Raw genomic sequence first — 17,628 nt, 5'->3', positions numbered from 1 at the left:
CAGCCATTTCCACTGCTTCTGTTCCTGCTGCCAACACATGAGGTATACCTGGCTGAAATATCTCTCTTCAAACAGAGTCTGCAACTCTCTAATTCCCACAATGTCATTTGACAAAATTTCAACTAATTCCTGTCTTTCTGGACAGGATGTCCCAGTTTCGACGAAACCAAAACACAACACAAATACTCTGAGTTGCGGCAAAAACTACAGTCGCAATGTCATGATGGAAATTCAGTTTTATTTCCAGATTATCTTTATCTCTGAAGATCATGTAGACATAACACCTAAATAATGAATGTTTGACTCAGATTTACTGCTGATCCATATCATTTTAATCAGTGACCAATTTACCATAACGCGAAAGAATTTCAGTCAAAGCATTATCCATGATAAATGGAGACAGAATGACGCTTTTAGACGGTGTTAATTCGAGCTAAGGAATAAAAACTCCACCAATCAACATACCAGTTTCCACCAGCACATTTCCAAACACTTTGGTCGTAACAATCGCGTTAATCATTCTCGACACCGATAGGATATTCTCATAACCAACAATCTTCTGTACAGTCAAACTGAACACAAATCAAGTACTTGAATAAAAGTACAGATACACTATTAAAATATTACTCCAGTAAAAGTATACTGTAAGTACTCATTTTCAGATTTTTGAGTAAAGTACAAAAGTATTTGTTGCGGCAAACCACCCGTCACCCCGCATTTCCTCATTATACCAGGTGAAGCTAATCTGCAATCTACTGCGCGTCCCAGGCCGGATAAGGAAACGCACAGTTGCTATTGTTTGTGTGCACTGGGAGCTGACGCTACGGCAGAGAGCAGCGCTGGCTCGAGTATTAGAGCTTGATGTCTGATTTAATCACTGTGCGGGATCGGGTACTCACCAAAGAACTCTGAAGGGACAGCCGGTAAGTTCTGAAGCTCTGCTGGTTTAAGAAATTAACTTTGTCATGCTTGCTAGTAGCTTTTTGGCTCAAGGGCCACACTGGGTTTTAAAATTTGACAGAGGGCCAGCCCAGTAGCAGATTATGAAACACAATCTCATGAAAGTGCCTATCTATACCACAAATTTTATTTCTCGTGCCATTTATACGCCAAGAATGTTTTTTGCGTGCATATGCTACGCACTGTAAACCCCTTGGTTAGGATTAGGGGTGCGGAGTGTGTGCCTATTACACGCCATAAAGTGCGTATCAAATGCACGCGAAAACTGCGTATCATAAGTAGGCTACTACAAATACAATTCGTGGTATTCGCACTTTCATGAGATCGGGCTGAGCAAACACATTTACGTTGTGGCAACGTCTGCGCGAAATTCAACAACTGAGAGACGACATTCTGACAATATTTTTTTTATGCTAGATATCCCCATTTAGCATGTTATGTTTTGAGGTTAATTTTTTATTAGTTAGATGTTAGATAATTATAGCCTATACTTTTTAAATATTGTTTTTCCTTATTATTATTTAATGGGCCTAACAGTAAATTAGAAACAAAACACCTGCAAGTGTACACTTAGAAGAGTAAAAATGACAGAAATTAATTCAACTTTATTAAAACTGCATATGGCAATCAATTTGCACTTCCAAAAGTCATACATTTGTGGAAAAAACGAAATAAACGAACATACAAATTTATTTTTAAGTATACTAAAATAAAACATAAAAAGCAAAGGCAGATCAGAACCTTTCATGAACAAAACCGGGTTCTGTACATGGCAGACAGGGGAGCGCGGTCGAAAGCCGGGCGATAAAGGTCGGTAAACGGAATCAGTCAGGATACATCCACAAATCCAGAGGAGCAAAGAAACTAAATAGCAGACAAATCAAAGGAAAAACTAAACGGGTGTGCAAGCGGTTACCAAACATTTTTTTTCTCTGTGAGTTTCCAAAAAAGGAAAAAACCTTAACGTGCAACAAGTCTATGCGCTTAAGTCGCTGTCTGTTTGGTTTCCATGGTGACGCGTCATTGCTTGTTACGTGACACACCGCACCCACAACAGCGCTGAATGAATGATGATCTGCTTTTATGTCATTTTTCCTTTTTTACATTTGTTAGCTATGGCATGAAATATCTGATATTCCGATAGTCAAATATATGCAATGCAATATATATATATATATATATATATATATATATAAAACGCAAAGTATTGCAAGAAAAAGGCTAAATGAATGCGATCTTAAGACAATTTTTTAAATACTCGACGGGCCGGATTAAACAGCCTAACAGTATGTGGCCCGCGGGCCGTAGTTTGCCCACCCCTGGTGTAGTGTATTAAAATATGCCTACTCGTATATGTTTATGTTTATGCTTTAAAGTTGTCACTTTTTGAGGGTGAGCAAAAAAGCACCGTTTTGTGTCTGTTCCTTTAAATGCAAATGAACAGTGTTTGGTGTTTTAAGCCCCCAATGGTGCCTTCCAGGTAGCGAGGGGATGGGTAGACAGAGAGCGGAGCTTCAACAGCTTGTGTCCTTTTACCTCACAGACATGCAACGGAGTCAATGATGGAGAGACTCAAGAAGAAGTGACAACATGTAGAATGCAACAGGACGTTTCTGAATGGTTAGTTGATGAATTTGTGTAGCTTATGTGTAATTATCTTCTGGTCATTGATTAGCATATTCTGTCTTGATAATCTATAAATCGTGTTCCGGGGGCGGGTTTATGTAAATTTTAGGGTTGGTGATGTCACTAACCCTGGAGGAATGTTGTGTAGTCCCTACCAGCCGTTTGTTGTAGTCCTTAACTTTAAAAGAAAATATCTCCCTTTGCTTTGAACTTTGAGCATTGTAACTTTGCAGATGTTGTTTATGCTCAAACAACAGCAACGTTACACTCTAATAGTTAGAAAAGTGAAATCATAAATCAACCACCCCTTTAACATTTAGAATTTGTTAACTTTTATTTAAATTTAATTTACTTGGTTTACCTTATTTGATTGGTTTAATTTGGTAACTCACGATTTGGGCAGTTGTTTAAATACTTCAAATAATATGAAATACTGCTTAAAACCCATTTGATATGAATAGAAATAAAAACTTAGGTGATTCAACTATAATTGAATATGGATTGTTTAATTATTAAAATAGCAATTCATTTATAAATATGGTTAAAAGCATAAGTGATTTCATACCCTTTATGGTTAAAATTCAGTAAATTAAACTACAAATCTGTAAAAGCTATTAAATGCATTTTGTACTTTAAATGTAAAATAAATTATGTATGTTATTTACTGTCATTGGGCTGTATAATACTTACCGGCTTTAATTGAATGTGTAGTATTTACCAACTCAGACCTATGTCCAAGAGTTAAAATTGAGTCATGGTAAACCTGCCAATTTATGCACTTTAGGCTATTGGATTTGCTGGGGATTAACATTGTATGTATGTTTATTTGTTTAAAGGTCCCATGACATGAAATTTTCAATTTCTGAGGTTTTTTAACATTAATATGAGTTCCCCTAGCCTGTATATGGTCCCCAAGTTTCTAGAAATTTCAATCGGTATAAATCGAGCTTTTCCTATCTTTCTCTGCCTTTGAGAAAATGGAGGCTCAATCAGGCTGATCTTGAATCCCCTCTTTATGACGTTACAAGGAGAAATGTTACCTCCCCTTTCTCTGCTTTGCCCGCCCAGAGGATATTTCTCGCCCATGAGAAAACGAGCTAGGAAACAGGAACGCGCACGCGCGATTTTAGTTTGTCCACGAGAGACATAATGGCTTTTGAGCGAGCAAAGCATTATAATTGCTCAATAATTGGATGTACAAATGAACACTGAAGGGTCAATACAGAGCTGGGCTTGCTGAACGTCTGAAACTAAAGTCTGGATCAATCTCTTTGGCTCAGCTACACACCTCGGACAAGTAAGTCAACTAATGATATATAAGTGTGTTGCTTTACTGTTTATGGTTACCTAGCTTGTTACACGTAGAATGTGGCTGTCACATGAGCTATGCAGTTTATGTGTGTGAATACACACACTGTAACGCGAGTGTTGTACACGTCTTTGTTATTTGGATAACAGTTTTCCTGTTGGTAATATGGCGCGCGCGATATCCGCATTTCAAGATCGCAGAGCTTGATGTAATTGTAATAAGATAAATACAGACGTTACAGATCTCTCATGAAAAGGCAACAGTAGGTTCGCGTTAGCTACATGATAATAACTGTAAACCACCCGAATAAAGTACCGTATCCAAACATAATATTTTAAACTTACCATTCGGAAACGTCCTGCTGGAGCCGCTGAGTTGCAGCTTCTCCATCTGGATCAGATTCTGGGTCAAACTGAAATGCTTGAACGACTGCGTGTCTTCGTGCCATTGCAATATATCCAACATAAACAAACATGCATGGTATCGTTGCGCAAGATGGTCAAGGCCACACCCACCCTCTACCTTGCGCCGCCTTTCTCCTCCTCATTATCATTTAAAGCTACAGACACCGAAACGGCCTGTCTGAAGGAAGCTCATTCTGGGACTGGTTTGTAGTGGCTATAATTCTGCACCGAGGCTGAATTTTTGGAAAGAGATTTCAGATACAGTACTAGGGACCACTAAGGTCTATATTAAAGCCTACAAAAAGTAGCATGTCATGGGACCTTTAAAGGTTTTTCACCTACGTGAATGCTATAATAAATAAATGGATGGAAATAATAAACAAGGCCTAATCATTGAGTGGAATCCAGTTTACAACTTCAAAGAGTGAGAACCTATCTTCTTCAAGTGTGGGAAAGCGCACAGTTAGAAAAAACACTTGACAGTATTTGATTTTTAATGTACATAAGTATTGAAAGAAAAAAAGTACAGATGGATGAACAATATACTGTATTTATTCTAGCCAGCACTAGTCACACTGGTCAGCATTAAGAAAAAAGATTAGTGCATAATATGAATATGTTGTGCAAATAAGCAAACTTTTTTAGGCATATGTATTATACACTATTAAGACATGAAACTTTAATATACTAAAACAGCTATTTAAGTTAATGATAATTTTAGTGTGCAAATAATACAATATATAGTGATCTCATGGATCTCACATGGGGCAAAATGCATTAATATTTTAAGAGGAACGCTATGAAAACACTAGTTTATATAATTTGAAACTGCTACAACAGCGGGGAAGATGCATGGGCATTCATTTGTGTTCAACAACAATGTCCACATTTAAGTATTTCCGCTTGCCCTTTTACAGCAGATTTAGTTATTCACAAATAACTGACATTAATGACCTAATTATGATTTCATTTAAAATAGTCAATACTGACCATATCCCTGTTTATGGCTCATTTTTGACCAGATCATTCATTGAATCAGTGATTTGTTGACTCGTGAACAGCTGCAAATGGATCAGTCCAATTCACGATTTATTCGTTCATGTTGTCCGTGAACTGATTCAGCAGGTTCACAAATCAGACATCACTCTTGCGTCTCAGAGGGGGTGGAGATTTCTTTAGTTCCAAATAATGAAGAACAATATGTCTTTATGGAACATATATCTCCACAACCTTTTATTGAGACAGGCCGAGCTGAGAGACCGGTGTTTGGCTCTTGAAACATCACGCGCCGATGCACACAAATCAGTGTTTAACGTTACTAACCCGCTGACTCCGACCGCGTCTACTCCGTGCGTTCCTCAGCATCGGTCGCGATCAGCCATGGTCTCGTTCACTCCGGCTCCAACGCGTCGGAACTGTGGTCCTGCACGCGGGAGTGAACGACATCAGGCTGCGCCAGACGGAGATTCTGAAGAAAGACTTCAGGAATCTGATCGATAAGGTACGCAGCACATCGCCTGAAACAACGATCATTGTGTCAGGACCGCTTCCCACGTACCGATTAGGGCATGAAAAGTTCAGCAGATTATTTGCGCTAAATGAATGGTTAATGTCATGGTGCAATGAGCAGAAACTGCTCTTTGTAAATAATTGGAATCTGTTTTGGGAGCGTCCTAGGCTTTTCCGTGCTGATGGCTTACACCCAAGCAGATTCGGAGCGGATCTTCTGTCGGATAACATCTCCAAAATGTTAAATACCCTTAGACTAGTAACCAAAAGTCCAAATCATAGTCTCTGCTGCACCAATTTAACTGATATAAAGACTAGTGTAGAACATTGCATAGAAACCGTGTCTATTCCTCGTTTAGTGAGATTAAATAATAAATATACTGCAGGATCTAGGAAAAATCTAATTGTTATTAAAACAGAAAATGTTGCTATTAGTAAACAAAAACTATTTCTAAAGCTAGGTCTTCTAAACATTAGATCACTCACACCTAAGGCAGTTATTGTAAATGAAATAGTCACAGATAATAGCTTCGATGTACTTTGCCTTACTGAAACCTGGCTTAAACCAAATGATTATTTCGGTATTAATGAGTCTACTCCTCCTGGATACTGTTATAAGCATGAGCCCCGTCTGATTGGTCGTGGCGGAGGTGTTGCAACCATTTATAGAGATATTCTAAATGTTGCTCAGAAAACGGGTTATAAGTTTATTTCATTTGAAGTACTTGTACTAAATGTTACGCTCTTAGATGTTAGAAAAACATCCCTATTATCTCTAGCCTTGGCTACCGTATATAGACCGCCAGGGCCTTACGCTGATTTCCTAAAAGAGTTTGCAGATTTTCTCTCAGACCTATTAGTCAATGTCGATAAAGCATTAATTGTTGGAGATTTTAACATACACGTAGATAATCCAAATGATGCGTTAGGAGCTGCGTTTACAGATTTATTAAATTCATTTGGGGTCAAGCAAAACGTCACCGGACCAACACATCGTCTTAATCATACACTCGATTTAATTATATCACATGGAACCGATCCAACCGATATAGATATCATTCCACAAAGTGATGATGTCACTGATCACTACATGGTAACTTGCATATTACGTACTGCTGTAATATGTCATGCGGCGTCGCGTTATCAACCAGGCAGAACAATCCTCCCATCCACCATAGATAATTTCTCAAATTGCTTATCTAATCTGTCTCAGCTGCTGCCTGAACCCAAACAAACAGATGAACTAGAAGAACTAACTAGCACTATGAGCACCATTCTCTCTAGAACATTGGATGTGGTTGCACCTATTAAATTAAAAAAGGTCAGAGAGAAAAATAAAGCACCATGGTATAACAATACTACGCATGTTTTAAAGAGAGAAACCCGTATTTTAGAGCGTAAATGGAAACAAACTAATTTAGAGGTCTTTAGAATCGCGTGGAAAGACAGTATGTCACGTTATAAAAAGGCCCTAAAAGCGGCCAGGGCTGAGCACCTCCGCAAACTAATAGAAAACAACCAAAACAATCCAAGGTTTTTATTTAACACCGTGGCTAGACTAAAAAATAAACAAATGTCACCCGAACAAAATATCCCGTTACAGTTCAGTAGTAATGATTTCATGAACTTCTTCACTGAGAAAATAGAAAGCATCAGAACCACAATTGTAAACGTTCAATCTTCAATCGCGCCTTATAATTCAGCTTCAATTATCACCCCGCAAGAACAATTACAGTGCTTTACAACTATAGAACAAAAAGAGTTAAATAAACGTATCACTTCATCTAAAACAACAACATGTTTATTAGATCCTATACCAACTAAACTACTGAAAGAAGTGTTACCTGTAGTGGAAGAGCCTCTCCTCAATATTATTAACTCGTCTTTATCTTTAGGTCATGTTCCAAGAACATTTAAACTGGCAGTTATAAAACCTCTCATTAAGAAACCACAATTAGATCATAATAATCTAGCAAATTATAGACCCATTTCAAATCTTCCATTTATGTCTAAAATATTAGAAAAAGTGGTGTCCGCTCAACTGGGCTCTTTCTTGCAACAAAATGATATCTATGAAAAGTTTCAGTCTGGATTCAGACCGCATCATAGCACAGAAACTGCGCTCGTTAAAATCACAAATGATTTACTTTTAGCTTCTGACCAAGGCTGTATTTCAATACTAGTTTTACTTGATCTTAGTGCTGCGTTCGATACTATAGATCATACATTACTCATTACTCTATAAAATTATACTGGTGTTCAAGGACAAGCACTAAGCTGGTTCAAATCATACCTATCTGACCGCTACCATTTTGTCTATTTAAATGGAGAAAAATCGACCATAACTCCAGTAAACTATGGAGTGCCGCAGGGATCTGTATTAGGCCCTCTGTTATTTTCAATATATATGATGCCACTTGGAAATATTATAAGGAAACATGGAATTAGTTTCCATTGTTATGCTGATGACACTCAAATATATATTTCATCAAGGCCGGATGAAAACGCTAAATTTTCCAAATTGACAGAGTGTGTTAAAGATATAAAAGATTGGATGACGCGTAATTTTCTTTTATTAAATCCAGACAAGACAGAGGTAATACTTATCGGTTCAAAAAACCGCCCACAAAACCTCGCACAATACAACTTTAACATCATAGGATGTCCTGTTACTTTATCCTCTACAGTAAAAGACCTGGGTGTTATACTCGATTGCAACCTGTCTTTTGAAAATCATATTTCATATGTTACAAAAACAGCCTTTTTCCACCTTAGAAACATTGCTAAGCTACGTAATATGCTATCAGTTTCTGATGCAGAAAAGTTAGTTCATGCATTCATGACCTCGAGACTAGATTACTGTAATGCTTTATTAGCTGGTTGTCCTGCATCCTCAATAAACAAGCTACAGTTAGTCCAAAATGCCGCCGCTAGAGTTCTTACGAGATCAAGAAAATATGATCATATAACACCGATTTTATCATCACTGCATTGGTTACCTATAAAGCTCTGTATTAATTATAAGATATTGCTACTGACTTATAAAGCCCTAAACGGCTTAGCTCCAGTCTATTTAACGGATCTTCTATCACCCTATAATCCATCGCGCTCTTTAAGATCACTAAATTCAAGGCTTTTGGTCATACCTAGGATATCCAGAACCACCAAAGGAGGGAGAGCATTTTCACATTTGGCTCCAAAACTCTGGAATAGTCTTCCTGATACTGTTCGTTGCTCAGACTCGCTCTCCCAGTTTAAAACTAGATTAAAGTCGCATCTCTTCAGCCAGGCATTCATATAATCCTACAGTTCAAACTACAATCCGGCCTCTAGCTCATAAATGCCAGAGGAGAACTGGCCCCCGACTGAGCCTGGGTTCTCCCAAGGTTTTTTTTCTCCATTAGGTCACCTGATGGAGTTTTAGGACACCATTAGGTCACTTGATGGAGTTTTTCGGTTCCTTGCCACTGTTGCCTTTGGCTTGCTCAGTTGGGGATATTTTGGGGATATTTAATTTAATTTGATCAATCAATAAATTCCTCTTGAAACAAACTTTGTTGTATTATTTTAATTTAATACTGTGAAGCTGCTTTGATACAATCTGTATTGTGAAAAGCGCTATACAAATAAACTTGACTTGACTTGACTTGACATATAATTGAGTAAAAGTACGATATCATGCTTTGGAATGTACAGTAAGTAAAAGTTTCCCAAAAATAAAAACACTCTAAAATATGGATACTAAAAAGTACAGACACTTAAAAAATTTACATTGTACTGTAAAGAAGTAGAAATACTTTGTTGTCTGTCCACCACTGCCCCTCAACCACCCAGAGGAGAGAGAGAGATAAAGAGAGAGATAAAGAGAGAGAGAGAGAGAGAGAGAGAGAGAGAGAGAGAGAGAGAGAGAGAGAGAGAGAGAGAGAGAGAGAGAGAGAGAGAGAGAGAGAGAGAGAAACGATAACGAAATGTGCAACAAGTATGCAAGAGTATGTTTATTAGGCAATATACTTACTGTTTAAGAAACCAGTCCTGGACAAAAGGAATATTGTGAAAATTCATAGGCATTCGCTCTGTCCATTGAGGGTTTTTACTGATAAACAAGAGAATAAAAAATATATTTAAACACACTTAACCATTTTTACTGTATGTATAAAGTCACAACAAAATAACCATACAATATTGGCAGTACACAAAGGTTCACATTTGTCCCACTCACTTGTATAGCCATTCAGTGAGGAAGTCACAGCCATTAAACGCCGTCTTTTTCCTCTATATTGACAATGAAACGTGAAATAAAAATAATGAAAAATATGTTATATATCAAGATTATATTATAGTTGTATTATGGCTGATCAGTGGAGGATCCTGGCATATCTTATGCAGTTGCCTAGGTCAGCATTGTGCAACTGTTTTCGCGATTTTATTTTTACAGGTTTTCACATTGGAGCTGTGAGTGTAAATGTTCACGTACAAGTACGAATATTTATTGTACAAGTTCTCAAATTCACATCTACATGCTTTCGAGTTTTGCTACTCTTTTATCTTCATAGAAATCTCTTGCAGAGTTATTCAGCTCACAAAAAAATATTGTGAATAATGTGCATCCACTTATAATATTCATCTATCCATTCTCCAAACCGCTAAGTAAGGTCATGGTGAGGATCCTGGAGCCTATCGCAGCGTCTTGGGACATTATGGAGCCCCTAAGGGACATGGTGGTGGAAAAAAATATGAGATGAGGGGGAAAATAAGTCTATCACAAATGTTTTGCATTCTACTGAGAAACTGTGCATTCCCTCGCATAAACTTTTGTGTTCTTTGACAGTGAATGCAAAGTTTCTCAGGGAAGGCAAAACATTGCGAGAGAACGCAAAAGCATTGCCAAATAATTTTTCCTCCCATCTGATATTTTTTGTCTTCACCATGTCCCTTAGGGGGCTCCGTAGGACATTGGCAGGGAAACTGATAGTACTATATATATATATTTTTTTTTTTTTACGAGACTTAAGAAACACAAGACCTTTATCGCAGTTATTTTACTGAAATTCTCACCTTCAATGCAATGCTTTTTATTCCAGTTTAATTCAATTGTTTTATTTCATTGTTTCATTATTGTTTTTTGAAGTCAGATCATTTAAAGGAGTAGTTCACTTCAGAGTTAAAATTTCCTGATAATTTACTCACCCCCACATCATTCAAGATGTTCATGTCTTTCTTTCTTCAGTCGAAAACAAATGAAGGTTTTTGAGGAAAACATTCCAAGATTTTTCTCCATATAGTGACTTCAATGGGGTTCAACGGGTTGAAGGTCCAAATGTGAGTTTCAGTGCAGCTTCAAAGTCTCTACACGATCCCAGCCCGAGGAATAAGAGTCTTATTCTATATTCTATATATATCTAGACAAACCATCGGCCATTTTTTTATTACAAAAATAAACATTTATATACTTTTTAACCACAAATGCTCGTCTTGCGAACGTCTCTGTGATGTGCCACACATTACATAATCACGTTGAAAGGTCAAGCATGACGTAGGCGGAAGAACAGACCTAAGCCGTTTCTCAATATGCGTTCTTGTCTGTACTTGTGTTCTTGTGGACTTGTGAAACGTCATCAGTCGCTGCCCAAGCACTGTTCCAATTCAAAGTTCACATCTAGCCAAGTCCAGTTCAAATCCCCGGATGTGTTCTTGATCCGCCCCTTTTACCGAGGATGCATCGAGAGGTGACTTGTGCGGACTTGAGACAGCCAGGTATCCCAGAATGCATCTCACACCAACCAGCAAGCGTCAATAGCAGAGGAGAAACCCCGCGTAATTTAAAAATACTGCTGTAATTGTGTCATGAAATGTAGTTTTAAGAGTATTTCAGGCGAGAATGTAGTTGTTTAAAGCTCAAATCTTTGGTTTATTTATAAAGATAGCACCTATTTGAACATTTTATCTGACGTTTTCGGAGTTGTGAGAACCAGGCAATCGGACGCTCGGCGCTCATATACCCCGCCGAGAACAGCCTTTCCTCGGCTAGTGCTGCTGACGTTTGCCGCTGGCTCGGATGTCTCTAGTCTAGTGGTTTAACATGAGATATAAATCGTCTTGTGTATATCTAACGGGCGACTTATTTATGTATTTATTTGTCTCATTAATTTTCATAGCTTTATTTAGTCTATTTAACTTTAACGTTGTAGCCTAGAGAGCTGACTTATGTTTGACTGAATCGTTTGCTTTATTATTGTATAGCTTCTTATACCTTTTAGGCTACTTATACTTTTATAATGGCTATTATTTATCATTAAAACTGACATTTCACAAAAAAAGTTTATGTCATTTTATTTTATATATTTAAAACATATAAAATATTTTATTATACATGTTGCCTACATTCTCTTCACTGTATGTACATATATAATAAAATAAAATGACACAACCCTGTCTCTTTTTGCTAAATGTTAGTTTTAATGATCAATATTATAATGTTTTTTTATGTATCATATTTTTAAAATGAAAACAAAAAGAGTCAGGGTTGTGTTTTATATTTCGTGTTGTTATAAATATATGCAGTGAAGATAATCAATTGCGTTGCCTGAACCACATTTGTGTGGCCATTATGTTTAAGATTTTTTTTTAATGAAAATGAAAAGAGGCAGAGTGGTGGTTTATAACATATTTTGTTTTATTTGTAGCCTAGATATGTATACAGAGATAACCGGAGTAGCCAGAGCGAGCTGAGTGACGCTATCAAGTACGCCGCTGTGTACGCCACCAAATTAGATGGACGAGTGAATGAGATCACCCTACATTTATGAACCAGAACACGCATGATCTTTCAACGTGATTACATAATGTGTGAAGTCGTGGACATGCAAGACGAGCATTTGTGGTTAAAAAGTATAGAAATGTAAATTTTTTAATAAAATGGCCGATGGTTTGTCTAGATAAGACTCTTATTCCTCGGCTGGGATCGTGTCGAGACTTTGAAGCTGCACTGAAACTCACATTTGGACATTCAACCCGTTGAACCCCATTTAAGTCACTATATGCAGAAAAATCCTGGAACGTTTTCCTCAAAAACCTTAATTTCTTTTCGACTGAAGAAAGAAAGACATGAACATCTTGGATGATGTGGGGCTGAGTAAATTATCAGGAAATTTTAATTCTGAAGTGAACTAATCATTTAATTAATAACAAATACAGGTACAGTACATTACTCATATTCAATTAATATATATGTTTTTTTAAATATACAGTTATTGCCTATAGGACAGTGTGTGTGTGAGTCAGGACTGATGCTGATAAAGCTGACCTGAAAGCACTGGTGTTTCTGTGCTTCTGCGAGCAAAGCCTCCAGTCCGGCCAGCAGCACAGGTAACACTCGCTCCTCTAAATAACACCTGAGGGGTCCTGGACACAGCTGGCCTCGCTCTGAACATCTGCTCAGACAAACATGCATTATACACCAGTAACACTCGCTCCTCTAAATAACACCTGAGAGGTCCTGGACACTGCTGGCCTCGCTCTGAACATCTGCTCAGACAAACATGCATTATACACAGGTAACACTCACTCCTCTAAATAACACCTGAGGGGTCCTGGACACAGCTGGCCTCGCTCTGAACATCTTCTCAGACAAACATGCATTATACACAGGTAAGATTCGCTCCTCTAAATAACACCTGAGGGGTCCTGGACACAGCTGGCCTCGCTCTGAACATCTGCTCAGACAAACATGCATTATACACAGGTAACACTCGCTCCTCTAAATAATGCCGTGGTTCAGCGCGGTCTGTAACGGGAGAGATAGAAACAAGACGAGCGGGACGTAAGTAGGTCAAGTGCAAATGACGAACACCTGTGTCTTTTTGCAGTATTATTGGCGTGGAGAGACCGTGCTGGAATCAGACACTGGAGAGAAAATTGGACGCAGAGAAAGAAAACCGGTGGATCCGAGCTCTCATTTTTGAACTGTTTTGTGCCGTCGCGGTTGCCACGGTGAATGCGCGTTGTGCGCGACTTTTGTTTGTTTTGTTTTATTTTAATAAAGTACGAGTCCCAGTCACGCCGACCCGTCTTCTTCCTGACTTTTGAACCTCGTCACACTTTTATTTCATTAAAATGAATTAACAGCAAGAAAAGTAAGGTTTAATACTAAATTGATTATCATAGATGTTACTGTATTTGTCGAATTCATTGTTGTGATAACGCGGCGCAGTTTTACGTGTTCTAAACCAGTGGTTTTCAAACTGTGGGTCGCGACCCACTTGTGGGTCACACAGTGAGAAAAGGTGGGTCGCACAAAGGCACTTAGCTGCAGCTAAATTTACGTTACAATGAGTGAAACAAAACCAGTCCGATTAATGACCAAACGACTATGAGTTTTAGTGCCCGCCAAAGTGTTATTTGATCGCTGAGTAATGTAGATGAACTGCTGCGCTTGTGACAGAGTCACAGTGCATGTTTAACTGAAAGAATGAGCAGAGAGAGTACTCGGTCGCGCGCGCGCGCTCTCTCTCTTCGGAGCCAGGCGAAAGTGTAAAAAAGACTTCACCGTCTACAAACTAAGCGCTGTCCTGCTCTCTCTCCCTCGCACATATTAATCAAAATAAATCGACACAGGTCGGAAGACCAAAGTTTCATGTGGAGCATTCGGAGATTTTTTTCTTCTTCCTCAATTACCGCTGGGTAAGTTTCCTTATCTTCTCTGAAAAGCGTCCCAGACATTCAGCTGACATATGGTGCGTTCAAGTCATCTCGTATAGATCGTATTTACGAGTTGAATGCACATGAACGCCACCACAATGTCGTAAATACCAGTGGGGAGCTCGGGATTTTCTTTAAGCCCCGATCTGTACGAGTTGGGGGCGTGTCAGTGAGAAGCATGGCGGAATCAATGAATGCAACGTCTGTAGTTGAGCAAAGTGATAGTAAAATATAGCCTATCACTTACAGGTTTAGCAGTGACATTGTAAGGCTTTTTCATTTATAACAAAGTAAGCTCTCTGCACAAAATATGATATAGCCTACTTGTAATATAACAATTAACTAATTATATAATGATACAGTTAATTTACATTGGCCTCATAAGTTAATTAAAAACATAAAAAGAAAAACACACCCGATGCGCATTCTTTGTTCTTCATTTTCTATAAGCAGAGTTAACAAAACTTGCTATATTTTCGTGTTATTCATTAAAAGAAGGTACACCACCATCTTGCTCCGACGAAACTGACTTGAACGCACCTCACGTCGTCAACACGACTTCCCACCTCGTACGTACGAAATTCCCAGGAGGACTTGAACGCACCAATAAAACAACACTTTAATTAAACGAAAAAAAAACTATCCAGTGATGAAATGTTTTCTGTGTTGACACAAATCTTGGATGTCTATGTCCTAACTGCTGGGATAATCACACAACACGCACGACACGTCCAATTCGCGAACTAATTACTCCTTTGAACGATTCATTTTAATGAATGGACAACTGAGCTTTCCAACAGTGAACTCAGGAGACGTTTGAATCAGTAACACTTTACAATAAAGTTCTATTTATTACATAAATTACATAAAAAGTACAGTTTGTTTACTCAAGCTTTAAAATAAATAAAACCCCTTTTTTTTTTTTTTTGAAAAGCATATGACTACATTTTTCCACACAGTGCTATCAAGAATCGATAAGAGAATCGTTAAAGAATCGGATCGATAATCAGAATCGTCAGTGGCATTATTATTATTGATAAAATCTTATCATTTCCCATCCCTATGTGAAGACGGTAAAATTATAATCAAACATTAAAGAACATAGGCCTACATGTTTTTAAACGTTTTTTTAAGAGTTAAAAGTTTAAAATATTTTGCTAACATGAAGGCTTGTCACTGTCAGTCTTTTTACATCAGTGCAAAACTAGGGAATGCAGATTAAGACCATCAAGCATGCATTGATTAATCCCATTGCATGTAGAAAAAAAAATGTGCGACCAAATCATGCTGGTGCGACCAACTGATAAAGTTGGTAGCACCAGTGCAAGTGGGTCTTGAGATTGATTATACTTGTCTAGGTGGGTCCTAGAACGAAAAAGTTTGGGAACCCCTGTTCTAAACAATTGTTGTAAAAGTACATTCGAACATACCCACATCATTTGCCAAAATACTGATTAATCTTTATGTATAACACATGCTATATTTATTTACATGGCCATAAACACCAGACGTGATAAACAATGTCAATAAACTAAACACAAAACTAAAGCAATAATACTTTCCTTGCATAAACATAACTATTACCGAATGCTACATTTGGAAAATATAAAATTAAGCATGCTTTGTCGACAGAACCAGCTGCAATCAGTAAATAATAATTGTGTTCCATAACGACAGCACGAAACAAGCTAACGTTTGTTGCTTGATAGACGCTACAACTAGGTCTACAACTTCCGCATTTGTCGGTCTCCACGCAGTACGAGCGGAAACCGAGGGTAACGCGGATATGACGCAATTGACTGGCGACTCCCAGCTCCCCCCTGCTCTAACGCCCCGTTTCCTTGGTTAAAATCTCAATTTTCTCATTATTTAAAAATAGTTGGAAACATCTGGGATATTGTAAGTAATCAACTTAACAAAATATATAACACTGGCCTTGAGATTTGGGGATATTTTAATGCAAAATTCTTACATATTGTACCTTTAACACTGATAATTTGAATAATTGTAATGTGATGATCAGATGCAGATCTAAATCAGAGAATATCATAGGTTTGGGCAGTTGGCGGGTGGATTATTTATTTGTAACTGCGTATTTGGGTGACTCAAAGTGCACCAGATAAATGAATTTATCTTTAAAATGTACATTTTCTTCCGGGGGGGGGGGGGGGGGGGGGGGGGGGGCATGACCCGGACCCCCGAGAGGTACCGAGCTCCACCCACATACCACCCACATAAATACAGTGGGAAACACAGTAGGCTATATGATGGTCTACGAAAAATACATTATCGGGAACAGGAAAAACCCTGGTTTGTTAATAAATAGTATCAGTTAAATTACTCTGTTTGAGCTGAGCATCTGATGAAGAGTGGGTAGAAACTAGACCTTGATAAACTGGATGACTCGTTCATGTCTTCCTCTGCAAAACAGGGGGAAAAGACATCTACTTTAACAAACTGTTTCCCAATATTTACCACCGCGATATTAATAGCTCGAATGATTTATACTTCGTGAGAGAAAATAAAAATCTGTGTTTTCTCACCTGCCTCCATCGCTTTCACAACAAGACGAAAGAGGAGCCCGTTTGTTTGTTTGTTAGATTATAAATTATGCGGATCAGCGTCGCGAATGAACATTAGTTCAGTTCCACCCACTGCTGTTCTGCCGTGTCTGTTTACCGTAACCATGGTGACGGTAACTGAGGAAGTGACGATCACTTAAAGTCACCATGAATTCAAAATTGGTCTTATTTTTTTTAACAGAATATTGCAATGTTTATCATTATTCTTATTGTTTTATTCGTGTGCACTTTAAGCTTTAATCAAAAACATAAATTTAGCATCAATTCTCCCTCTTTTTTAATTAAAGAAGCAAAGGTTAAATTTGTAAAATAAAATTATTAACTTTTTCATATAAAATAATGGCATTTTTAATCATTAAAAAATGTTTTGACAACACACACAAAACACAGTTATAAAGCATAGTTGAAAACATAATAATAGGGTTACAATTTCTTTACATTTTTAAATAAAACAATATGTTATTTGAACAATTACACCTTCTTGAGCCATCAATGTGGCAATATTTGATTTTTATTAATTATATAGAATTCCAAGCACCAC

At 37.8% G+C, this 17,628-nt stretch overlaps 1 protein-coding gene across 3 annotated transcripts in view; it reads right to left on the bottom strand.

Annotated features, from left to right (window-relative positions):
* Positions 1-17,183, bottom strand: part of iqck (IQ motif containing K) — a 178,420-nt gene extending 161,237 nt beyond the window's left edge. For all 3 annotated transcript variants that reach the window (XR_014209451.1, XM_082183098.1, XM_082183099.1), the window contains exons 1-5: positions 17,049-17,183; positions 16,847-16,925; positions 13,112-13,238; positions 10,028-10,080; positions 9,824-9,901 (exon numbers count right to left, since the gene is read on the bottom strand). Coding sequence is in view for 2 of the 3 variants with exons in the window: in XM_082183098.1 (XP_082039224.1) it covers positions 9,824-9,901; positions 10,028-10,080; positions 13,112-13,238; positions 16,847-16,925; positions 17,049-17,058 (347 nt within the window). In the remaining variant the exon portion in view is untranslated. The remainder of the gene's footprint in view (positions 1-9,823; positions 9,902-10,027; positions 10,081-13,111; positions 13,239-16,846; positions 16,926-17,048) is intronic.
* Positions 17,184-17,628: the final 445 nt, after the last annotated feature.

Source organism: Leuciscus leuciscus (assembly GCF_965113295.1).
Source record: "Leuciscus leuciscus genome assembly, chromosome: 10".
Lineage (NCBI taxonomy): Eukaryota > Metazoa > Chordata > Actinopteri > Cypriniformes > Leuciscidae > Leuciscus > Leuciscus leuciscus.
This window is presented reverse-complemented; position numbering and strand designations above follow the sequence as displayed.